Source organism: Eptesicus fuscus, chromosome 14 (genome assembly GCF_027574615.1).
Source record: "Eptesicus fuscus isolate TK198812 chromosome 14, DD_ASM_mEF_20220401, whole genome shotgun sequence".
Taxonomy (NCBI): domain Eukaryota; kingdom Metazoa; phylum Chordata; class Mammalia; order Chiroptera; family Vespertilionidae; genus Eptesicus; species Eptesicus fuscus.
The window spans coordinates 19,802,876-19,829,313 of NC_072486.1; the positions used below are offsets into that span (position 1 = coordinate 19,802,876).

The 26,438-nt window shown below is 37.9% G+C and overlaps 1 protein-coding gene across 1 annotated transcript in view; it reads left to right on the top strand.

The window, feature by feature from the left end:
• ETV1 (ETS variant transcription factor 1) overlaps positions 1–22,999 on the top strand; it is an 84,506-nt gene extending 61,507 nt beyond the window's left edge. The window contains exons 8-12 of the mRNA XM_054726139.1: positions 5,893–5,959; positions 7,541–7,611; positions 10,622–10,791; positions 16,451–16,552; positions 22,751–22,999. Of these exons, the coding sequence (XP_054582114.1) occupies positions 5,893–5,959; positions 7,541–7,611; positions 10,622–10,791; positions 16,451–16,552; positions 22,751–22,972 (632 nt within the window). The 3' untranslated portion in view covers positions 22,973–22,999. The remainder of the gene's footprint in view (positions 1–5,892; positions 5,960–7,540; positions 7,612–10,621; positions 10,792–16,450; positions 16,553–22,750) is intronic.
• Positions 23,000–26,438: the final 3,439 nt, after the last annotated feature.

Here is a 26,438-nt window from a genome sequence, read left to right on the forward strand (position 1 = left end):
ATGTCATTTATGTACTCTAGAAAACCTTTGCATTTTGAACATTAAAAGGTGAGATTACCAGGAAATGAGAAAAACAAAACTGTGAAGTATAAAGTTTAACAAATAAAACTTCGGCAAATTATGCCATAATGCTCATCTTGAATGAGATTGGTGTCATTAATTAGTTCTAGATGCAACTTAATATTTCTTCTTTAGATAATAGATGATATGTTTTTGAAAAACTTGTTAAAGCTCCTATACATACATCAAAATACACACACACATGCACATACACTCATTTTTCACCAAGTACCCGATAATGTAGGTATATGTCAACACACATTTTTGGCTCTGGGCATTTAATGTGCAAAGTTTTCCTCCACCACCAATGTCCAGTACACAAGTTTAGGTATTGATTTTGTCACCTCCTCAAAGAGTTAGTCATGTGTATACTGCATCTATCTTCGCTTTTCACACACATATGAAAGCAAAATCTCATTAAAATACATTATACTTATTCCTGTTTTGCTGGGGTTTCTCATTTACTCTCACAGACTTACTCTTAAGTTATCACACTGCTTATTGCTACAGGAATGTAAGTAGAAATATCAAATGAAAGAGAGGTGTTTTTCCCCCTTGTTCTGAGTTTACAATCGGGAGTATTTCCAGGTTTGTATAATAAGAAATTTCAACAGATTACAGGCGTATCTCAGGTGGTTGTGACAAATATTTTCTCTCTGATCTGGCCTGATTGGCTCCTACAAACTTGAAGCAAACCATGCCCTGAAGGGAATCCTTCATTCTGAACTACTAGACAGCAAATCAGAACAGTACCTAACAATAACACGTGTGCAAATTCAAAACTACACAATGTGGTCAAACACTTGGGACAGCTTCCCAAGTCAGTATTATGTTTCCCTTAAAATGCAGTCAAGAGACAGAGTAAACAACTTTTTCGTTTCATACCTGCACATCTGAATTTAAAGAGAATTTTAACAAAGTCACTACAGATGAAGAATAATGAAAACTGGCCGGTTGGAGAGTTAGTTTGCTGTTCTTCTTGATTTCCCCTTCCCTGATGAGTACATTCAAATGACGGCACTGCTTTGAATTTTTGCAGCATGTTAGATCAGCTTTCATCACCATGAACTCACCAGTGACAAATTACAGGCAATTTAGTTTCTGCAAGCTGATTTGGCCCAGTACTAATGCCATGTTGTAGAGCTCTTTGATACATACGTTTTAAAGTAATAAAAAAAAAATCCTTTATCTTAAGTTAAATTTGCATAATTCAGTTTACAGATTGAGTTGAAAACTTTAAAACCAAAGTTATTTAGTACCCCATATCAAGAGGTATTACTATAAACAGAAGTTCAAAAGAGGTTCCTCCAAATAGTTTTCAAATGTAATGGGAATTCTCACCCAAACCTTATAAATAATAAATTTATAGTGAATTTATAATCAATCTATTTTAAATATCATAGGCTACTAAATACATTGTTGAAGACTATTACAGAATAAGTACACTAATAAACAACAAACCAACTATCTCAATAGATAGATGATTTAAGCATAGCAAATTAAGATATTAAAATAATTTTGATACATAATTCTAGTTTCAGGTACTGTAGCTCACTCAGTTTACGTACTTGTGAGGTTCACTTAAAAATCGATTCTTGCATTAGTAATAAGTTCTGTATTTTGAATCATCACCATTTGCAGATATTGGGTGAAATGTTGCCCAAAACTTACCCCGTATGATCTTCCCAACAACCCTTTGGTGGTATCACTATTATTCCCATTTTACCAGAGGTAGAGGTTGAGAGTTAGGTATCCTAAAGAACTAACAAAATGTCATACTACCCTGAAAAGATTCAAAACCAGTTCTATTAGATGACAAGGTACATGTTTGTAATCACTGTGCTGTACTACTCTTCAAAGTATAATCTATGGACAAGGATAGTGTAAAAATGCTGTCATCTTAACACTTGTACATAGCTGAAACGACAGCTCGTTATTATTGCTGAATTTTGTAACTTTTATTTCATAGAAAAACACACGTGACAGTATATGCAATGCCTCTTTTCCCTGCCATGAAACATTTGCCTTTGAAGTCACCGCTTAGCTAGTTGAGATCTTAGATGAGCATTTAGCAGAAGTTAAAATGTAATGCCAAACTTCATTGGCTGGATTTTTTATTAGATAAGGTAGAAATGAAAGCAGCAGGCAATTTAATTAGCAGTAATTTTTCTGGGCAAGTCATTACTTTGATGAACTTCAGAGCAATGTTTATGGCTCCTAATTAACCATGTTAGTCATTTGATTGAATAATCACTTTGGAAATGTTTCTACAATTTGATTAGAGTCTGACCTACTCTGACAGTCATAAATTAACTGATATCACTTTAGGATAACATGACTTTAGTTACTTTAGGGGAATAAACTCCTCTTAGCTTTTTCAGGCTTCCTTGGATCATATAAAGAACACCGATTTTAAAGATAGATTGGGTTTAAACAGTGCTAGCCAAGTGTTCGAATTTTAAGAGCTAGATGCTAATTTTATTCACTCTAGGGTATAATAAATAGTATTAAGGACTGACAAAAACACAATTATATTCTCATATGAAATTTTTTTCTAAATTGTCATTCAGTGCTGTTTTTTCCCCTTTTAGACATTAAATCACAAGTTGGGTCTTTTGAAATGTAACGGAGGGTCTGGCATTAGCTTTATTATGTCATTAATTTATTATATTTTAAATCAGAATACTTTAAATATCAAAGGTTAATAAATATTACAGAGTAAGAATAACAGAATCAAGAAAGAAGCATCGAACAGACCATCCAACCTCAGAAGGAAGGCAGGGAGGAGGGAGTAAGAGATCAACCAAAGGACTTATATGCATGCATATGCGCATAACCCATGGACACAGACAGTAGCGGGGTGAGGGCATATCCTGGGGGTGGGAACAGGTCAATGGGGGAAAAAGGAGACATATGTAATACTTTAAACAATAAAGAATTTTTTAAAAAAAGAAAGCAGCCAATTCAGTAGATACATGAGTATTAGCAAAATTTTCTATCAAATACTATCTTTGATGTTAAGTGTCTAATTTTTAAGGATTTTGCTTATTTTGTATTTAGAGCACTTTCATAAGATGTTCCTTCAACTTTGAATAGTAGTTTTCTTAGAAATGCTTGTGTTTTTTCTCTCTCCCTCTCTTTTCCTCTGCTAGGGAGTAAAGACTACATTTAGTCACACACTTATATGTAATAGAGTTTGCCTATATGTTTTCCTCTAGCTGCCTCCAGAGCCAGCCAGCTGTTTTAGCAGCCACACTCCAGCTGGGCAGCGTCAGTAAAAGTATTTTGTGGCAGGGTGTCAACATTGGTAGGACAAAATGCTTGCCTCTAAGCAGCTGCTGAGCTGACGGCAGAGTCTCTAACACCATCCCCTCCAGGCCCAGCTGCTTGGAGGGACTTTATACCTGGCAATAAATCAAAATAACATTAAAAATTACATCCAGGCACCATTGGTTAAAAAGTTGGGATAAAATGTATTGCTAAATTTGGCAACCCAAAAGATCAACTACATTGCCACCCTGTTATAAATCTGATAGCAGGGAACAAGGTTAACTCTCTTTTGTAGGATCAGAATTGTATACCATGTAATACTTTATATAAAGAAGGCATGGTGTAATAAGATGTTTCATAAGGAATTTCTGGCTGTTTTCAACTCGTAAGCTGTTGATTCCTACATACTTTTATATGTTTCTAGAGGCCCGATGCACGAAATTCATGCAAGCGGCTCTACCCCCACTGCCATGGTGGCCCCTCTGCCTGGGCCCCTGCTGCCATGGCTTCCTCCGGAAGGATGTGCAGTCTAATTAGCATATTATGCTTTTATTATTATAGATTGCTATGATGGGTTGCCATTAAAATATATTTTATTGAGACCATATACAATAAACTTTTTTTCTGTGGGGAAAAAAACAACACACCTTATATTTTGGTTGCCATTCATCACCACAATGGCTTAAAAATGAATCAGATAGACTTTAAAAATGGAACATTCCAGGCCAATGATGACATTTGGGCCACGTAGTGCTACTTATCTATCACATGAAAGTCTATAGATGGGTAGTTAAAAGGAGATATGGTCCTTAGATTCCAAGTCATTTAAATGTTCTTTATTACTTGTTAGGTGATGTGCTTACTGCAAGTGGTAGAAAAGAGGACCTATTATTATATTAAACTAGAGGCCCAGTGCACAAAATTTGTGCATGGGAGGGTGTGTCCCTCAGCCCAGCCTGCACCCTCTCACAATCCGGGACCACTGGCTCCTAACTGCCCACCTGCCTACCTGCCTGATTGCCCCTAACCACTCTGCCTGCCTGCCTGATCGCCCCTACACCCTCTGCCTGCCTGCCTGATTGCCCCTAACTGCCCACCTGCCTGCCTGCCTGATTGCCCCTAACCACCTCTGCCTGCCTGCCTGATCACCCCTAAGCCCTCCCCCGCTGGCCTAATCACCCCTAACTGCCCTCCCCCGTGGGCCTGATTGCCCCTAACCGCCTCTGCCTCGGCCCCCGCCACCGTGGCTTTGTCCGGAAGGAGGACCGGACAACTGGAAGATGTCCAGTCGACCCAGTCTAATTAGCATATTACCCTATTATTAGTATAGATAGCACACTTTTTGTGTACGTTTTCTAAATTTACTTTTGTATATGTTGTTTTAAAAAACTTTGGTAATGCATACAGATGATAGAATTAATTTGATCACATATATTTATACCTTCTTATAAAAAATTATATATATATACATATATATATATATAATGCAGCATTGGGCTCAGGTTTGTGGGAACTAAAACTTAAAAAAATTTGGAGAATCTTCTTAAAGGAAAAGAACATTAGGTTCATATACGAACATTAGGTTCAGGGCTCAGAAGACATTTGGAAGTACAGGGTCCTACAGTTTAAACTGCACTGGTTTCACCTGAGTCCCCCTCTGGTTATGTAAGTGAACTTCTATATTCAGAATCAAAGAACTTGGGACTGTAGTAGAGTTTAGATAACATCTGACCCAACCCTTTATTTTATAGAAATTCAAGCACAAAATGGTGTGTCTAAAGTATGTAGCTTAATTAGTAGTAAATGCAGGATTTGGAATTTTAATCTGTCTCATAATCCACATTTCTTTCTTTTTCTCCCTATCTAAGCTACTTAACATATTAAATACACAGTATGATTCAAGTTGAACCATTAACCAAGTTTGGTCATGAGTTAACTTGGTCGCATAGGGAAGGCTTCACTCTTTGGGTAATAGTGTTTGCTATGAAATTTTTGGATTTCTGTTTTATAGCCTCATTGGTTTTGAATATGACCTGTGCGCTTAACAAAATGAAAAGCCAGTCATGCTTTTATCAAGGGAGAAAAAATAGCAGTCACCTTAAAGGGATGGAGTAATTTTACGAGATGTAGCTATTTCATCTTGTCATAGTAATTTCTATCCAGTGTTCATGAAATAAGCTATGAATTAGTTTTGTTGATTTTTGCTTTGACCGCCGTGGGATATATACATTTATTCCATAAAGAGCCTGAAACTTACTTTAATTCACAGCACTGTTTCAAGAACACCATCACAATCATGTGGGGACTTGTAGGTAGAGCCAGCCTTTCGCAAGATTAATGTGGATAAAACTCTGAATTCCCATATGTGTTCAAGGGAATTGGTTCAACATGCTTCTCCCATTTCTTGCGTGTGGCCTGCCTGAAATGTTAACTGTGTTGACAAGTTCCCTCTCATGGAGACTCGTGTCAATTCCTGTTACTTTCTTATCAGCACTGTGTCCATTGATAACAGCAGGTTTCAGCTCCAGACTTCTCCCTGACCGATGCTGTTTCCTCTTTCAGAAGTGCCTAGCTGCCACTCCATTTATATGAGGCAAGAAGGCTTCCTGGCTCATCCCAGCAGAACAGAAGTTAAGTTTTCCATTATTGACATTCCTGGCAAGTACCTGTCAAAATCCTCCGTCTTCCCAAGGATGCAGTCACTTAATTAATCATTATGTTTTACAGGGAAAATAACTTATGTTCCCTAAACCATTACTTTTCAACGTTACCTTTTTCAAGTAGAAGAATGATTTTTCAGGTCATGATATCCTGCATTTGGTTGTTAACATGAGTCATGTGCATATAAACAGCTGAATTGTGGATTTCTGTGTTCCTTTTTTGCCAATAACCACATCCTTTTTAAACAGAACATGTGCTTTATGGATTACCCCACCTTACTGCTCTCTACTGAAATGTATCTTCGAGGAATTTTCAGTTTTGCTTTACAGACCTAAGTCAATCTTTTAAAAATAAAATACAGTATTTACTTTTAAAAATCCGGGATTTTACATTTTTGGACAAGTTATTATGAATAGAAATTCACATAAGAGGACTAGAGATGGAGTTTTCATTGTGGATGTGTTTATGGTAACCATGGTGTGAAAAGCTTTGATCTAAAGGACTTTGATATTGGCAACAGAAAGAATAAATATGATTTGATCTGGATATCATTCACGTTAAAATATTTATGGAAGTAGGTGCATGGTTCTTGATGGAAACAATATATGTATTTTCAGTGACATGATGCAGGTATATCCTGCTAGGTTTGGTCTAATATTGATTGTTTAATATAAATTATATTAGTAGAAGTAAATTCCTGTGTTTAAAAGATAGTTTAATGCGCTAGTAAATCCAAAATATTTGAGAACAAAAGTCTGCACAAATGTAATGAAATTATTGTTGCTACTGTTGTTAATCTTATGTATCCACAATAGAGACTAATACATTTTAGAAATAAAACCATGACTATGTGAAATTTCCTCCTGGTGATTAAATATAACAATTAAATAAAGGTCCACAGTTAAGAATATTTGGAGGACAAAATGATTGTGAAAAGCTGTCACTTTATTTTGCCCTTTTTTTGTGTGTGTGGACTTACAGCAAAAAAGGAAAGTTTAAAAAATTTTATTTAACTACCTTGGCTATTAAAGATGAAAACATGAAGAGACTAGTCTAGATATTTCACCAAGGAAGGAAATATCTAGACTCTAGGACTAGTTCATTAGAGCAATAATGCAAAGCAAATATCGGTCATTTATTTTGACTTCCCTGTCGTCTCATTGAATAACAAAACTTGGAAGAATATGGGAAAGGAGATGATACGTTATAAACCCTAGGTTTCCCAGTGTTCATGTGAACTCTATGCTTGGGTTAGCAATAACATCAATAGGTAATTCTCATATATCACCATGTGCTATACACCAGTCTAAACTTGTATATTTTAAATCATTTAACCCTCCCAACATACCTAAAAGATAGATGGTTTATTATTCTCATTTTATCGATGAGGAAACGAAGGCACAGGAGTTAAATAATGTGCCCAAGGTCACAGAGCTGAAAAACGGGAGTTATTTCCTACCTCACTTACGGTGTTCATGGTTCTGTTGTACCATAAGTTGTTTGTGAGCTTCATTTCTATCATGACTAAATGTATCTCATTTTCTCCCACAGGCTGTATGTTTGAAAAGGGCCCCAGGCAGTTCTATGATGACACCTGTGTTGTCCCCGAGAAATTCGATGGTAGGTTTCTCACTGTGCTTCAGGTTTTGCTTTTTGTAGTGGGAGTCTAGAGATCACTCTAGCTTCTCTTGAAGACAGTCAACGTCCCTACGTTAAGATTTCTGTGCGCGTCACTTATGATGCACTCAATTCTTGCTAAACTTTTACCTTTTATAAATTCTCTTTCCTGTGTCCATTAAGAAGCTTTTTTCTTTTGTCCCATAAGAGATCTCATTCTTAGAGATATAGCCCGAGTGCCTTTCTTGCTAAGCTCTGTGTAGAGTAAGAGGGGGCTTTCCATTGCCCCACTGAGCACATGCAGCTTGTTGTTGGAGATTTATTGAAAGCTGATCCCATAATTAACAAAGCAGAACAGAAAGCATGCTACTGTGGATGCACAAATGACTAATGCGGCCTCTTTCCTTTTATTGTTCATGAAAAGATGCATTATGGAACACAGGACCAACATAGCTGCCCATTTGGTTAGTGATTGCTAGTCCTTCCTTTTTGTTTTTTTCTGGGAAGATGTTCATTACTTAGTGGCATTACTTTGCAATTGCTTGAAAGGGAGTTGGGAAAGCATTACCTTTTTAACATCATTCACTGCTGCCAGGAGAAGGTTCCAGATGTTAGAAAGGAGTGCCAGTGAGACAGAATCTTCTTTTCTTGACAAGGGTGGCAGAAGTCAAGCATCTAGAGGAAGCTTGGGTAAAAATTGAACAGTTAATTGACTTGGTGGTTCTTCAGAGTGGTCTCCATGTTTCCTGCTTGGATTGTTTAACAGGAAATGAGCAGGGGCCATCTGATTAGCTGATTGCACAAACTTTGGGGATCATGGCCATAATGACTTGGTAGCTCTCAGAAGTTTTTAATTGTCATTATTTAAACAGCAAAGTCATGCTCAGATTGCTTCTCAATCTCTAATTAGTTGCTTGTAGACTCCTCTGTTCTCAAGGTTTCTGCTTCTCTTACGCCTCTCCGAAGGGATGGGATGCCAAGTCTTGGGAAGGTCTGTTTCCTTTGCCTTCCTTTAAATTGTTAAGTTCATTCAAGGTCACAGGGTGAAAACTCTAATAGGGGTCACTTTTTTGGCTTTATTTTATAATAGATGTTAGTTTTAAGCTTTGAGTCTCAGAGGCATGATCTGTGTTATTTTTAACCATTCGTAGAGCATCCCAATTCTTAAAATACTACTTTTCCCCTTGAGACAAAGCATCAATCTTTTACTTCTTGGAATGACCTTTACAGTTTTGTTCAGTATTAGCAAGCTTAACATTTTAAGAAATATTAGTAGGCAGTATGGGCATATAAGGAAGAAAAATAGCTCAAAACTATAGACAGGATTATGATATAATCTAACAGGCCAATATCATATTAATGTTCAGGGCAGCTAACTGTCTTGATTATTCCCTTTGACTTTTAAATATTAGTCAGTTTTATAGTAGAAAATATTTTTGGAAGATAGTAAGAGTCTTACATTTTATAGGAAGTAGAGAACAAGAAAAAAGAATAACAAAAGGTTGTTTATTTTTCATTGTACCAGGCCAGTACAGTCGGTCACATTTATAGGCAGAAGCAATCTAGAGATTATAAAATTTGACAGTGTTTCACTCTGTCTGTATAATTGCTCAGTTGCCCCCATGAACAATTTGTAAATCTCAGAAGGAAAAAAAAAAAAAGATGAATAAAACTGTCATGGAATCAATATGAAGAGAGCAGCACTCCTGTATTTACCTAGCTTAGACCAAAACAACATAATGATTTTTAGCAGCTACTGACAATAATTTGACTTTGGTTTAGGTTTTTAAAGTGCTGTACTTTCTGTAATTATTTTAAGAGGTGTATCTTTGTTTACTGATCAAAGGAAAGTGTGGTTTTTTTTTTTTAAAGCTTGTGATTTGGTCTGTTTTATAATTCATACTTAGTGTGAGTAGATCAGCTTGAATATATTCTGTCTAAATTGTTTCTTTAGCGGAGAAGAGAAATTCATCCATTAACAATGATATACTCGTGGGGCACTAGACATTAAACTTCCAGTGTGACCTCTTCTATATATTTTAAAGACAGTTGGCTGGAGATACAAGTAAATAATCAGTAGTTTTTTGTTTATTTGTTTTTATTTTGTTTTTTTTTTTGCTAAAACCAAGGCAACTGATCTTATACCAGAAGTATTTCAACAGTAACATTGTTATTTCTGTAATCTGCTTCATTGGTTATTACACTTATGTAACAAACCTTTCTTGCTTAAAAATATAAATTTACGGAAAGCTCTGGTGTATACATTTTTAAGTTGGACTTTTAGAAAAAGGGAAGCAAGCTAAATTTAAGTGAGTGAAACACAAGTAAAAAAGAAAAATGAGAATTTTCATTTGTTGCCAGTTGCAAAAGTGTTAGTGCCTGTATGAAGATGTGGACGAAAGATGCTATGATGGTAACCAGCATGCCCTTAATTGCCCCTGAGATTTGCCTAATTGTATAAAGTGCATATTACTTAACTCAGAGTTTAAGATGCTATTAAATTTGCTTTGACATGTTTGCATTAAAATATGCAAGTTTGTCATGTCCAGGTCAATGAGATATTTATAAATTGTAGTTTGCAGAATTTAATTTCTACAAATAAAAAGCCCAAAGCTTAAAATTGATTCCTCCATCTTCAGTGTTGCTTAGAGCAGTGAGTAATGATATTAACAATAAAAGCCAAGAAGTGTGATTAGATGCTATGGTTTTTAAAGAAATCAATGAAAAAAAAAATCAATGCAAAATTTTTATAAGTAAATGACATCCATACGTTTATTCCACAGCTATATGCAGTTATTTTGACCCTTATATGCTATATACATTTGTCTGTAAGTTTGGATAGATATGTGGTTTACATTCAATCCCCTAAGTATTTTAAAGCCCTATTTAATGGTAACACATTTCATAGAAACCCATAAAGTGTCTGTGGTTTAACCATTTAACACTGGTTTAATGTAAATTTATGCAAATGCCATGTTGCTAATAATAGAAACGTAATTTCTTTTTAATTTAGGAGACATCAAGCAAGAGCCAGGAATGTATCGGGAAGGACCCACATACCAGCGGCGGGGATCCCTTCAGCTCTGGCAGTTTTTGGTAGCTCTTCTGGATGACCCCTCAAATTCCCATTTCATTGCCTGGACTGGGCGAGGCATGGAATTCAAACTGATTGAGCCTGAAGAGGTGGGTTTAGTAGATCTTATAATATAAAGAAACATATGTCATTAATATGCCAGATATGTGGTTTTTTTAAACTTTTAAAATAAAGTGTGGAGGTAAGCAGGTGTACATTTAAAATAGAACACATTGCATGATTGTTCCAGTTGAACACCATCCTACAGCGTGGATGGTGAAGAAAATCAACCAGAGCATCATTAGCATAAGTGTTTATTTGAGAATGCAGGGTTTTAGGATGTCTCTAAAGGAGCATCTATGTGTGGGGTGTTGGATGGTCCTTAGGGCAGAAAGGGGATATCTGTGAGGCTCAACTAGTTTTGAGTAGGAGGAATTGTTGCTCCTTGGCAGTTATTATTTGTACCATCTTGATTTTGTTAAGGGAGTTGGAGGGTATAATATTTAGAGACCAAAGTCTCTGCAATAGGGGAGGGAGGAAAGACAGCTGTGGGAACAGCAGCATGCAAGGGCCACAGTGGGGCATTTTCACTCCTTAAATGTTTCTTAGGAGACACAGGCCTGGTAGGAACATGGTTTCTCTTTGATTGTTGGTGACGTTTGTTTCAAGTCAGCACACGCCATTGGAAGGTAGGGATGAAGTTTAAAACTCATCATAATGCATGGAAATTAACAAAATGAGAGGACTCTGGCTAGAGATAATATGAATAAATGCAAAACACATTCAACTAACTGTTCAGCTGCCGCTGTTCCCCACTGGTCCCCACCCCTATACAAATGGAGTATTTTCCTGAAGAACTTCTCAGTTAATTCTCTCCCCCGCCTTCCCAGCTCTAGATTTAGGCTTAAGAATACTGTTGTTACTACAGTGTAACTCAGCAATAGCATTTTGGACCCGGTATGGAAATGTGACTGTTCTATGAAATGTTTGTCTTATTAAAGTTGATTGCACTGCTACCATTAAAACTGACTTAGGGCCCTAGCCGGTTTGGCTCAGTGGATAGAGCGTCGGCCTGCGGACTGAAGGGTCCCAGGTTCAATTCCGGTCAAGGGCACGTGCCCGGGTTGCAGGCTCTATCCCAGTAGGGGTTGTGCAGGAGGCAGCTGATCAATGATTCTCATCATTGATGTTTCTATCTCTCTCTCCCTCTCCCTTTCTCTCTGAAATAAATAAAAAATATATATATTTTTTAAAAACTGACTTTGATTTACATTAGCCAAGAAAGCAATAGAAGACGTGTAGCTAACATACCTCTCTGTGACTGATCATTTGACTATAGCATCTTAAACACCTCAGAAGGGGTCGGAAAATTCAGTAAGATATCCAGCTGGTTTTACACCTAAAGTGATTAGTTTCATATAGACTGGACATCTACCATCTAGGCTAATGCGTCTATATATCTTATAATTTCTACCCTAGGATATCATGTATTCAGTCCTAATAAGATCACATGCTCTAACTTGTTAGCCAAGAGATAAGTTCACACATTAAGATTTAGGAGATGATCTGATTCAAATATGTATTAAGAGAAGTATGAAACAGAGGAGTTGGTTAGCACAACAGAGTCTACTCCGAGTTGTAAGTAGTGACACTACTGTGTTAGCTTGGCAACATTATCTTTGCCCACACCACCCCACCCCCCCCCCCCCCCCACACACACAGACAGAGGGCTAACATCAGAATGTGAAAGTGCCCATTATCTAGTATGGGCTAGATGCTTTGGGTGTTTGAGTTTTGTAATGTGTCTAAAGCTAAATTTGTCAAAAAAATTAGTTTTTATGTAGGTTTACTTAAATGATATAAGAATTGTAAAAATGTGAAGCAAACTGAGACTGAGAACACTCAACCTAAAGTAACTGAAAGCCCATTAACTTGATGGGAGTATGTGTTCTTCACCTCAGGAAAGATGTTAATAATAATTGTAAGAGTTGGTTCATGCTACAAGTGAATACATTCAACAGGAATTTATATCAGTTATTCCCCTCCATGTGAGATTAAAACAAAGTTGAGGAGAAACAGATTATTAAGTTTCTTTCTATATATTTGTTAAGTTAGGAGAATTGTTGAATTATGTCAGTAATTATTGATCCATTCAGGAAAGTAAAAATTCATAGGCAAGTGATTACTTTCTTTATATAGCAGCTGTTGACTTTTATGATAATCAGTTTCAAACTAAGTAAAAGACTTGACCAGAGGACCATTAAGTTCCATCAAATTCTGAATTTCTGTGTTGTTGTTTTTTTAAATACAAGGAAGCCATACAGTTACATCTGTTCCATACAGCAATCCAGCATTTAGACTCCTTGTCTGTGGCAGACTCATGAAGTCAACAGGGGCTGGGTAATTCAGAGCCAGTAGGCCATTTCCAAAGAGTAAGCAACGGAATGGCAATTGTGCAATAAGCACTAACTGTGTCCTAAGGCCTTTGTTCAAAACGAAACATCCCAGTTCTGATTGCTGTATTGTTCACTTTTGCAATTGCTTCCATCAGGCCATGACTTTACTGTTTATGTTTAAATTTCTTTGGAAAGTGTTTGTGAAATTGGTTCAGCCTGCGTGGCCTGTGATCACCCTCCTCCCTCTATTACACAGCAGATCTGGGGCAGTCTGTGTCGGCACACTTATGAAAGATGGCTGTGAAGCTATCCTTGTTGGAAGTACTCAGGGGTTCCATTTCTTTATATTTCTTCTTGCAGTTTAAAAGGATACTGGCCCTAGCTGGTGTGGCTCAATGGATAGGGCATCGGCCTGCGGACTGAAGGGTCCCAGGTTCGATTCTGGTCAAGGGCACATGCCCAGGTTGTGGGCTTGATCCCCAGTAGGGGCTGTGCAGGGGGCAGCCAATGGATGATTCTCTCTCATCATTGATGGTTCTATCTCTCTCTCCCTCTTCCTTCCTCTCTGAAATCAATAAAAATATATTTTTAAAAAATAATATAAAATAAAAATAAAATGATACTGAGCGAGACTGCAGACCTGCACTGGTTATCTGCCCCGTGTGTCTGGAAAACTCTAGCAAGCACATAATCCTTACCGTCTCCCTTTTTGAGATAATGAAATATTAGTTTTCACTTACATTGGATTGAGCATGGGAAAGCATCCGTAGGATTCAGAGTAGAAGTTTTTGATGATATTCAGACTTGTTGAGGTGGAAGAGTCACCAAGAAGTCCGAGAGCCATGCCCTGTGGTTTCCATTTCTTAGTGTTGCATATCCAAGCATGATTTTTATGAAGAAATTGAATAATACTGGAACTTACACATCATTACATTACATTACATTTTCCTGTTTACTTCATTAGACAGTAAGTTCATGCTGTTGTGCCATCGTTTTTTCACTCTCCTCACTGCCAGCCAGTTTTCATTGGAAGGAGATGTATAAGGAAGTCACTGCAATTATTGCTCCCGTCGCCCCCACATCCTGTTGGAAATAGTGCCTTGGCTTTTAGTGGTGTTGGGGAGGGGGTCATGTGTCAGTGCTGAATGGACTTTCTTAGTTGGTGGGTGGTCTAAGCCATCCTGGGGATGATTTATTGTGGTAAGAACACTTTAACATGGGATCTACCCTCTTATCAAATTTTTATATGTACAGTACAGTATTACCTGTAGGCACTGTGTTGTACAGTAGGCTTCTAGAACTTGTTCGTATCTCATAGGCATATTGATATGTCTCACTTCCCTCAACTATATGACGAATGTGGTTTACTAATACCACAGTGCTGAGACTTAATGGGTATCCTAAAAATTAAACTCTGATTATAGCATTAAAAACAAAAAGTCATCTTGACCCTAGCTGGTTTAGCTCAGTGGTTAGAGTGTCCACACTTGGACTGAAGGCTGTTGGGTTTGATTCCAGTCAGAGACACATACCTCAGTTGCAGGCTGAATACCTGCCCGGATCCTCACCCAGTCAGGCCCCTGCAGAAGGCAACCAATTGATGGGTCTCTCTCACATCGATGTTTCTCTCTGTCTGTGTCTCTCCCCCTCCCTCCCACTCTCTGAAAATCAATGGGGGAGAAATATCCTCAGGTGAGGATTAACAACAACAACAAAATCATCTTTCTTTCCCGGAGACTTCCACAACGTTGTCTTAAAGTTTGTTGCTGCAAATATTTTACTTTCTGCTGAGTCCTAGAAAGGAATCTTTTATCAATGAATAGATATCCAGAAATTTTAGTTTAACTTAAGGAGATATTCGTACTTTATTTTCACATCTCGTCTAGGTTTGCATGCAGTTGAGTTGCCTTGCCTATTAAAAACATACAGATGCCCACTGTTCCGTTCTTAAAACACATTCTGTTTAGAAAGTATTGCTTTAATTTCTTATTGCCACCTTCCCATTCGACTATTGCTCGGAACATTTACATCGATATGAAGTTTCTCTTTGGAAAGTTAAGATATACCTGCCACTGTGACTGTCTGCTTGGATATATAGTCCTGTCCCTGTTACACCGCATTCCTGTGCCTTAAAAAAATATACTGATGCATGTGACTAGATTACATCGTACCTTCCTCAGGGAATATAAATTGGTGAGAGAGAAATTAGAAAGGATCAGTATTTTAAAAAGAAAAGAAAAAGAAAAACACCTGTAGAACGGTTAATCTAATAAAGTGCCGAGACAGAACGATCTCTCTAGAAAGTGTTGTATTTTAGCATATGTGACATGGCAACAACTTGGAATTTCGTGGCCAGGAAAGAAAACAGCGTCCCCATTACATAACACTCCCTTGGGGTTGGCGAAGTATGAATGGCAGCGGTAGTTTCTGCTCAGACTAGTAAAAAGTGGAAATTAATGCGAACGTGACTTTGGCAGCACTGTTCTGTATCATGCTTTAGCTAGCCCCGGGTGGGGTGCGGTGGGGGATGCATACACATTGAGGAGGGGGGTTTTCCTAAAGCTCCACTGGAGACTGGCTTTGCCGGGGAAGTTGCTCCTCCAAAGCCACATGATAAAGAGCCCTGAGGATTTTTCACTGACCAACAAAGTGGACATTTCTGCTGTAGAGATTTTTGTTTGTGAACTCATATACATGCTGACCTTTTCCACTTCCTTTTTTATTTTGAGCATCCAATTACTGTTCTCTGAATGAATGTGTAATTCTCCAGTTAGTACTGGCTACCATTTTATTGTGATGCTGCTTCGGGCAATAAAAACGACTGTCCGTCCAGATTATTAATTTGTATACTGTTTCTCCTCTGCTATCCACACAGTGCCACTTGTTCATTCTTGTTTCTTTAAAAGAGGAGGATATCTTTTGATCCTAGGATATCTTTTTTCCTTTGGTGTATCATGACCTCAGAAGACACCTTCACAAAGAGATCCCTAAGCTGGTCCTAATCTATCGTGTTTATCTGAAAACGAAGAAGAAAAAAAAAACCCACACTGTCTCTCAGAATGGGAAACTTGCCTCATTTTGGTGAATTGCGGCCTGTTCATTCCCGTTGTAAACACATTCCCATATTTCCATTTAATTTTGTATCCAAAACAATGGTGACAAAGAATTCTATTGTGATGTCTCAGGATTACTGCACGCCTGGTTTAAAAAGCAAACCAGGACACAGGAAATGCAGCTGACAGTGGCTTTTGCCTCTTTCATTTGTATGTGTTTTGGAGGGGTTGGAAGTCATTAGTGAATTAGTTATGTTTTCAGTGAAATATTTTGATAAGTTAATATCTAACACTACAATGTAATTCTGTCTTGGTGGCAGGTGGCCCGGCGTTGGGGCATTCAGAAAAACAGGCCAGCTATGAACTATGATAAACTTAGCCGTTCGCTCCGCTATTATTATGAGAAAGGTATCATGCAAAAGGTGAGTAGTTAATACAACATTAAGATTCATTGAAATGTTGCACATAAATGTGCATGTCATACTTTAAAAGCCACATGTTACTGCGTTGCTGAAGCAGGGTTTACACTCATTTTAACATATGCGTAGTAAGACTTTCTATGTATAAATTTATGGGCATCATTGACAAATATGTAATATTATCATGTAGAAAAGAGTAGACTTTCTAGAAGTTTATATTTCACTGTGTTTGGTAAAAAGGTTGTTTCCGTACTAATATTGCATGTATACATCCCGAAAACTTGTTGATATTCAACTACAGTCTCAAGAATTATATAAATTTGAATTCCCTTGCTTTCAGATTCTAACACTAACCCAATTCTTACTTTTATTCCTTATTCTGATTCTTAAAGCATTCAGGATATTTCTTGTTCTCATTCTGAAAAATATTTTTTCTTGCCTGAAACCTCGCCTGCTTTCATTATCAGACAGCTTAGCATCCTAAACCATTTATTAAAAATAAGTATTTGATCTTACTTTATTGGTAGAATTAAGTTAAATTTATTTTATTTCAAATGAGTTTCCCTTAATATTCGAAAGTAGCTTTATTAAAAAGAATGAGATAAAAGAAAAAAATTACATTTAGAACATGATATATAATTTTTGAAGAAGGAAATGAATACATGAACAAATAAAGATAAAATATTTGGATATTTGCTGTTATTACATTTTCAGCCTCACATGTGTATTCAATTTAATTGTCTTTACTGAACTAAGTTTATAATTTATCCATTGTGATCATTGCAGTTTTAGTATGCATGCTTTGGGAGGACATGAATATAGTTATTTATTACAGACTAGAGGCCTGGTGCATGAAAATTCATGCACTGGAGGGGGGGCGGGGTCCCTCAGCCCGGCCTGCACCCTCTCACAGTCCGGGAGCCCTCAGGGGTGGGAGGCAACCTGACCATCAGGGGAAGGCAATGCCCCCATCACACCTCTGCTGCTGCCACTGCTGGCAGTGCAAGCCTCGGCCAGCCCTGGTTACCTGAGCCTCAGGCGGCCCTGGGTGGCTGGGCAGCCACCATCCGAGGCTTGCCTGCGCCTTGGGCTGGCCCTGGGGGGCTGGGAGACTGAGGGGACTGGGAGACTCTGAAGGCAGGCATGTGGAGCGCCTGAACCCGCCTTGGGGCAGGCCTGGCCGTGCTGCATGCCTGCCACCCCGACGGGGCTGTGAGGACTGGGCGCCGCCATCTTGTGGCTGTGGGTGCCTCCATCTTTGAGGGTGTGACAGTCAATTAGCATATTCCCTCCTTATTGGCTGTGGGCACCACCAACTTTGTGAGGATGTGACAGTCAATTAGCATATTCCCTCTTTATTAGATAGGATTGTGGGATTTGTTTATGTCACCGTAGTTATGCCAAGAAAAGCTAGACCAGTTGCTACATGAAACTTACTAGAAGAGAGGGGAACAGCATCGTGGAGTTTCCTGGACCAAAGAAAGTCAGGGCTCCAGAGTGTGCCAGCTTAGAAGTTAAACTTCCAAGACCCTTAAAAGATAAGGCTGAATTAGATTCTCAGCTGCTTCCTCTGTCCCTGAATCTATAACCATTTACTACCTGTTCCTTCTATTCTATCACAACCCTCAGTTCATTTTTAATTCCTGCCTTTCACTCACCACTCCCATCTGCAGCCACATCCTTTCAGATGCATCCCATTCCTTTCATTTTCATCACCATCTCCCAATTCCTGCACATGTGGGGGGCTGACAGTAGGTGCTTAGCAGTTCCCCTGGGCAGTAAAAGAAAATGCAGTCATGATCTAGGTTTGCTAGGTCCTCCTACTAAATGGTGCACTCTTACCTCAGAAACTCGGTGCAGTTTTTAAATGAAAATTAATGGCCTGAGACACTGGCATTGTACCTGGCACAATAAAAGTTGTCAACAAATGGAGCTCTGAATGCATCTCACACCCGGAAGCTAGTGTGACCCAGGGCATATCTGGGTTTTGTGTCTTGATCCCTATGCTCTTTATTAAAGGGAGCATTCACAGAGAGCCAAAACGTATTGTAAGATCTCTAATCACACCTCAGCTTTTAGACACAGCATTTGACAGGCCGTCACGCCTGGTCTTAAATATTCTCAAAGGTGTTCAAACTTAAACTTATTGCTGTTATAACCACTTCCATGTTCATATTCATTCATCCAGTTATCCATATCCCATATTTTATTTTAATAAATTAATAAGGGTGATGTGCTATTAAGTAATCAAATAATGGCATAGTGCTGAAATACAGATAAAAATGTTGCTCCTCACATTTTCCCCTTCTAGTGTAGTTGTCAGAGACAATTATTTGCAACTGTTTATTCATCAGCTAATACAGGATATCAAGTGGCAAGTATGACAGACCCTTCGGGGTGTCACTGTATAATGTAAGAAAGGGTAGGTCATTTAATGATGAAACATGCAAAAGTTAATGTGTACTTGTAACTAGCACAATCGAGGCTTTTTACAGTTCTTCTGAATTTACTTTTCCTCACACGTGTTGAGCCATCCTACTTGACACTCTTCTCACCCCTGTTACTCCCTCACTGCTCTACTTTTGTTCCCACTTTTCAGAATGTCCTGCCTTCTCATCTTGATCTATTAAAATATGTACTATTCTAATGGGTAAGCAAATTTTAGAACCCTCGTGCACTGCTGGTGGGAATGCAGACTGGTGCAGCCACTGTGGAGAACAGTATGGAGTTTCCTCAAAAAACTAAAAATGGAGCTCCTATTTGACCCAGTGATCCCACTTCTAGGAATATACCCCAAGAAACTGGAAACACCAATCAGAAAGGATATATGCACCCCTATGTTCATAGCGGCACAATTCACCATAGCTAAGATTTGGAAACATCCTAAGTGCCCATCAGCAGATGAGTGGATTAAAAAACTGTGGTACATCTACACAATGGAATACTATGCTGTGGTAAAAAAGGAGTTCTTACCAAATTTTAGTATAGTTATTCAGAGGAAAATTATGCTGTTCTTTAAAAAAAACTATGATGTAGAATTATGTATTTCAATGTGTAGGAAAATTTTCATATGACCAAACTTGTTTAAACTTAAAACTATATGTGTATATGGGATATATGTTTTATTATGCTATATATATATATATATATATATATATATATATTGCAGTTTTATTATTATATATATAAAGATTTGAAAATAAAAATAACCAAGTGGATGTAAACAGGTAAAAATTACTGATTATTTCAGTAGTTATGAAAGAAATAAGAAACAGTGGAGTAATGATGATTATACCCTAGAGAGTATATGTGTATACTTCTATTTCATCATTTAGAAATGCATAGAAAAGTACATACAAATGTTTTTAACAGTGGTTACTTCTGGATGATATAATGATAGATCATTATTTCTTTTGGCTTAATCTGTAGTTTTTAGTTTTCCTCCAGGATCCCTGTGTTACTTCTGAAATTTTAAGTTAACACATAATTTAAATATCTAGTCTTTCAAAAAGAAAAAGCACAGTTCAAAAGGAAATTTCTATTTAATTCTGATTGCTCTCTCCTGCAAAATTCATGTTTTATTTATCTCAGCATTACAATTTGAGCATACTTAAAGAATAGCAACTTCCATATTGTAATTGTATTACTAATAATGGAAAGGATCATTTCCTTACATTGGTTATCAGCCTTTATTGTAAGCTCTGCGCATTTAACGTAGTGTAACAGATATAGTACTAGCCCTAGAAATGTTTATTCAAAAGAAAACTAGAAGGAGCAGTGAATCAAGGCCATGTCCTTAATAGATTTTATAATCTTGATTGCATGCTATACAGTTTAATTCCCCACATTGATTTATGTTATTTCTAATTATAACCAATAGCAAGAGGTCGGACAAAAAAGCTCTAGTAGCCAAAAGCAGATAGCTTTTTCTCCACGGCCCCAAACGAAACAAAGCAGGTGATAAAACGCTCTGAGATATGAAAGCCATCTATTTTATTTATTTATTTATTTTTACTCAAAATGCTTTGAACAAAAACAAAACCAAAAAAAAAAAAAAAAAAAGGAAAACTAGGACTTAGTATCTTAGCTTTGTTTCTGATATTGCCTATTTTTGTTTTTATGGTAATTTTACAGTTTCACCTTTATGAACCTAATTTCCTTTTTATAAAGGACCAAAGTGAGTAAGTTTATGCCAGGCTCCTCGGTTTGCCTTGCAGGGTACCAGAGACCTCCATCTCAATCTTACTTACAACCGACTTCCTCCATTTACACCCAAACAGGGGGAGCTGAGAGCCGTTTAAGAAATGTATCCAAATTCATACAAATGGAGCATTGACCCTTTTCAAACCTAAGCATATTCAGATTATTAGAATTCTCTAAATTGTTTTTCCTTACAGGACAAAAAACCAGGGCAAAATTATTCTAAATCTGGGTCCAGAACAGCATGTCTCTTTGGTAGTTAGTTCTTTCTTTCCAAACATACAGATAGTTCATAAACCATGAACTTACCTTTCCCCAGATCACAAGGCAACCAGCAGTGCCTTTTTGATGCATAGGAACCCAGAGGTGATTAATTTTCACCTTTTAAAAATGACTGGACTCTGGATACACACACAGAAAGTTACTCCCAAAGTTCATATAATGAATTGTATTGATCTCTACACCACCCATCACCCCGGTTTTGAGAACCTCAGCATTCTTGATTAATAGCGGCGGGGGGTGGAGACCTATATTTGTTTCACTCAATTGTTTATAATTTCCTAGAGAAGCATCACTCTTCAGAATTTAAGTTTGGGACATTTCATTCTCTACAAATTATGCGGCTCCTTTATTTCAGGCAGCTGTCACATTTCTTGCTCTCATTTCCTCCGTATGCATTGTGTATTTTAAATTCCTTTCACTTTTTTACACCTCCTACTTCAATCTGACACTTTACACACATCCTTAACTTCTGTCTAATGCATCTCGCCTTCATTTTTTAAAGTGATGTACCCAGGATAATGCTGTCCTCCTGATCCATCTTTCATTTAAATAAGGCTATGTGTCTTTGGTTTTTTTTTTTTTTTTTTCTTTTTCAATGAGTATACACAGCAGGGAAAAAACAAACCAAAAAAAACACCCTACAGTTCACCCTGTGAATCAGTGAATCACTAGTCTAGTCTGATTAGGAACACAACACATTTTTCTTAGGTTTGGAAGTTTACTTTCTCTGCAGTTTCACAAATGTAGTATTAAGAGGGCGACATTGCACCTTAAAGGTCCAGTGAAGTTACAATTAGAAATATTACTTTTTAAAACAGAAAAAAAAAAAAAAATTGTGAGATACCTGCATGAAATCACTGATTTTTTTTTTTTAACCTCCAAATGACACTATAAGCTTACCTTTATATTAAAACCAGCTCAGCTTTCTAGCTATATCTGGATTGAATGCAAATATTATTCAGGGTCAACACTTTGCATTTCTTCTGATCGAACTATAATTTATTCCACAAAGTAAAAACTTTTTTGGGGGGGTCTTTAATGTGTATCTACTAATACTGGGTGGCTTTTTCTTTTGTTATACATTCATTCTGATGGATGAAACCATGTTTCTTTCTTTTCCTTCCCTGTCCTCCATCTGGGATAGTGAAGGGGTGTGTGTGTGTGTGTGTGTGTGTGTGTGTGTGTGTGTTTATCGAGGTACTAGCGTTCCCATTGCAGGAAAAATCCTGCAATAGGATTTCCTGCTGCACTTTACCCCGCCTCTGCTCCGCCCTTGTTGCCCGCCCCGCCTTCTCCTCTAGCCCGCCTGCTTTTCCCTTCGCCCCGGCCCTGACTTCGCTCCTCCCTTCTCCTCCCCCCTCCCAGCTTGCTTGCTTCTTCGAAGCTTTACTCCCTTCTGCAGCTCTTGGCTTCTTTCGACGCTGTCTTGATATGCAAATTAGCCGCCATCTTTGTTGGGGGTAATTTGCATACTCGTCCTGATTGGCTGGTGGGTGTGGCTTGGCTGGTGGGCGTGGCTTAGGTGTAGCGAAGGTGTGGTCAATTTGCATATTTGTCTATTATTAGATTAGATAATTGACATTGAACACTATATTAGTCTCAGGCATACAGCACAAAGATTCGCTCTTTGTAAACATTGTGCAGTCACCACGGTAAACCTGGTTCCTATCCGGTACCGCATGCATAAGGCTGGGTGTTTCTGTTCCGTGTTCTCCTCAGGTGGCCGGCGAGAGATACGTCTACAAATTCGTGTGTGACCCAGAAGCCCTCTTCTCCATGGCCTTCCCCGACAACCAGCGCCCGCTGCTGAAGACGGACATGGAGCGTCACATCAACGAGGAGGACACGGTGCCCCTGTCCCACTTTGACGAGAGCATGGCCTACATGCCCGAGGGGGGCTGCTGCAACCCCCACCCCTACAACGAAGGCTACGTGTACTAATCACACGCGGGACAGTCCAGCGGGGCCTCCCCGCACGGCCCTCTCTTGGGAAGATGCGGAGAATCCCTGCATCCTCTCCAGTCTTTGATTTTTTGTTGTTTGTATTTTATTTTTAAATAATAATACACACAAAGGGGCTTTTCCTGTTGCATTCTTCTACTATGGTCTGCCATGGACTGTGCACTTTATTTGCGGGTGGGTGGGAGTAATCTAAACACTTGTTGTGTGTAACAGGAAGATAGAGGGTGAAGGGGCGGGGGGGGGGGGTGGGGAGCGGGGAATTCCTTTTTACTTCGGCTTGGGAGGGGGTCCTACAGGTTTTAAGTCTGATGAAACTATATCATGTTCATTTGCTTTCCTAACCACGTAAGACAATGTTCATGCTCTCTGGGTGTCTATGGTACAGTTAATGCACACTGTGTAAATATCCACTGGGAGACCATTTGCCCTGGGCACCTTCCCCTGTCATTTCTGAGTCTCTGCAAGGTGTACAAAACAATCTACTGTAAGTGGCAGTGTAATGTTAGCAATGACCGTATTTGCACCTCTTGTAGAAAGGTATGTAGAGATTGCGTTTGCTGTTTTTTTGTTTCGTTTTGCTTTATGTTGGACACCCAGAGGGTGACCACGCTATGGGTAATTCTCTCTGCAGTTGAGTAGTCACCGTGACTGTCAATGAGAGGCACAATTTTGGACTCTGGCTCCAAACCGAGTCACAGGCCAGTAGCATTACATGTATCTGGTGCCACCTTGCTATTTAGATACAGACCATACTGTTGTTCCAATGTTTTGGAGCCCACTTCAGTTAAATAACGATCCATCATGGGCCTTGGGACTTTCATTTAAATGTTAAGTCTGGGATCACAATGAAGCAAAAAGAGGGAAAAAAAAAAATCTGTCTTTTCATTTATTTTAGTACACGAAAACATTATTTAATCCGTAAGAATTAACTGTACTAAATCACATATTATTGCTGTTCTAGATACGGCAGGCACTCCTTACGAAAAATATCCAGTACACTAAATAGGTACTCTAGTAATTTTTAGAGATGGTACCCATTGATATGCATTTAAACCTTTTACTGCTGTGTTATGTTGATAACATATATAAATATTAGATAATGCTAATGCTTCTGCTGCTGTCTTTTCTGTAATATTCTCTTTCATGCTGAATTTACTATGACCATTTATAAGCAATGCAGTTAACTACAGATAGCATTTCAGGACAAAATAGATGACTCAAACCATTTATTGCTTAAAAAAATAGCTTACGCCATGCTATGCTATAAGCAGCTTTTATGCACATTGACAAATGAAGAGTAAGCTTCAGCTTGCTAAGGGAAACTGTGGAAACTTTTGTAACTTTGGTGAAATGGAAAATGATTTACAAACTGTCAAAAAGTATCTGAGGAAGTTGCTGTGTGACATAGTGCTGGCACTGATATCTGTCCCTCCTCTTGTTTTGGACACTTGTGTAAATGTGATTGGATTATTTGAAAGAAGATTTAAAGATTTAAAGTTCCAAAGGTTTTTGTTTTGTTTTTGTTTTTTTGCATTTGGAGAAAATATTTAAAGCAGGTTGTGTTGTTGTACCATTCACCTTGAAAAAACCATAAGTAAATGGTTTTATATCATCTCTGAATAGCTTGCTAAACAATTCAAGCAAGAAACGTAAATTTTGTTCAATCCATCCATATCCCAGAGGAACAACATTTTTAGTCTATATCAAAATGTTAAAAAAAATTCTTACACACAAATCCGAAATCAACCTCTGAAAGCATTTTACCGAGCACAGGAAAGATTGGTAAAGATAATCTCCTGGCTACCCATTTTCCCACACATCTCTGAATTGATATTATTTACACTCACTCCTACAAAAACTTCTAATTTCAACATATGTATGTAACCTGTGATTTCAACGATTATTCTACACATACATTCTATATCATTAGACCCATTGTGGGCTAATAAGTATGCCTTAAAAATCAGAACCCTCCCTCCTCCCCGCCATGCTCATGTGGCCATTTAATAAAAACAGATTTTAAAATATTCAGCTAAAGTTTTATTGGAAAGAGAATTGACATATTTGGAGAAATTGAAAGTGGATCTTTAAAATATGATGTAAATGAAAATTGTATTGAGGATTGTTTCTTTTATTTTCTCTTTTCTTTTTCTTTTTTTTTCTTCTTAAAATTCTATAGTTTGCCAGTGGGGAGGATTGGGCTATGAGTTATCTTAAGGAATCAATGGAAGAATTGGTTTTAATTATATACTATTTAAGGACAAACTATATATTTTGCTGTTTAAGGTAGTGACTCACTGAATGAAATAAGTAATTGGCCAACATTAAGGATATTTCTAATACAGAAGGATTTAAAACATTGCATTATGAACTTTTGGGAAATGAATCTAAAAGTTTTATTTTTAAGTTCTGTTCTTATTCTAATTTTGTTTGGTTGTATTTTTATTTTCAGATAGATTAATAAATCTGGCAGCTGATTTCTGTAAGATTTTGTGTTCTGAATTTCTAATGGAATTGGCTACTCAAACATAAAAATCAGTAATATAACATTTTCCTCCAACTTAGAGTAAATAAAAGAAATATCTCCCCTAGTGCTTGCTGCCTCTTGTTGATGACATGCTAATACCCAACAGACTAATTATAACAAAGACCATTACATCCCAAATAGTTAATGAAAAAATATTTTTTCTTAAGTTATGCCTATTAAAAAAAGCTTAAAATAAAAATTCACAAGACTAACAGCGCAGAGCAGTTTTCTCAAATCATAGAGGATCTTGGAGATTCTTTAATTAAACCTTTTTGCAGATTGTGCAGGCATACCTCGTTTTACTGGGCTTCGCTTTATTGTGCTTCACAGGTGTTGCATTTCTTACAAACCGAAGGCAGGACCCTCCACCAGCAAAAAGATTACACCTCGCTTTATTGAGATACTGGCTTTATTACGGTGGTCTGGAATGGAACCTGCAATATCTCTGAGGTATGCCAGTATTAGTTCCCTATAGATGCTGTAACATATCACCACAAAATCATTGGCTGCCACACAAATTTATCCTGTTATCATTCTGGAGATCAGAAGTCAAAAATAGGTCTAAAGGGGTTAAAATCAAGATGTCCACCTGGCTTGTTTTTTCTGGAGGCTTCAGGGGTGAACCCCATCTTAGCATCTTCCACTTTTAGAGACTGCTGACTTACTTGGCTTCTGGCTTGATCACTTCAATCTCTACTTCTGTGGCCACATTCCTTTCTCCTTTACTACAGACAAATCTTGCTCTACCTCCCTCTTATAAGGATGCTTATGATTACATTTCGGGTCCACCCAGATAAACCTGGGTAATCTCCCCTCTCAAAATTCTTTAAGCTAAACACATCTTCAAAGTCCCTTCTGCCAGATCAGTTATCAGTCACAGGTTCCTGTGATTAGAACATGGATATAGAGGTGAGGGGG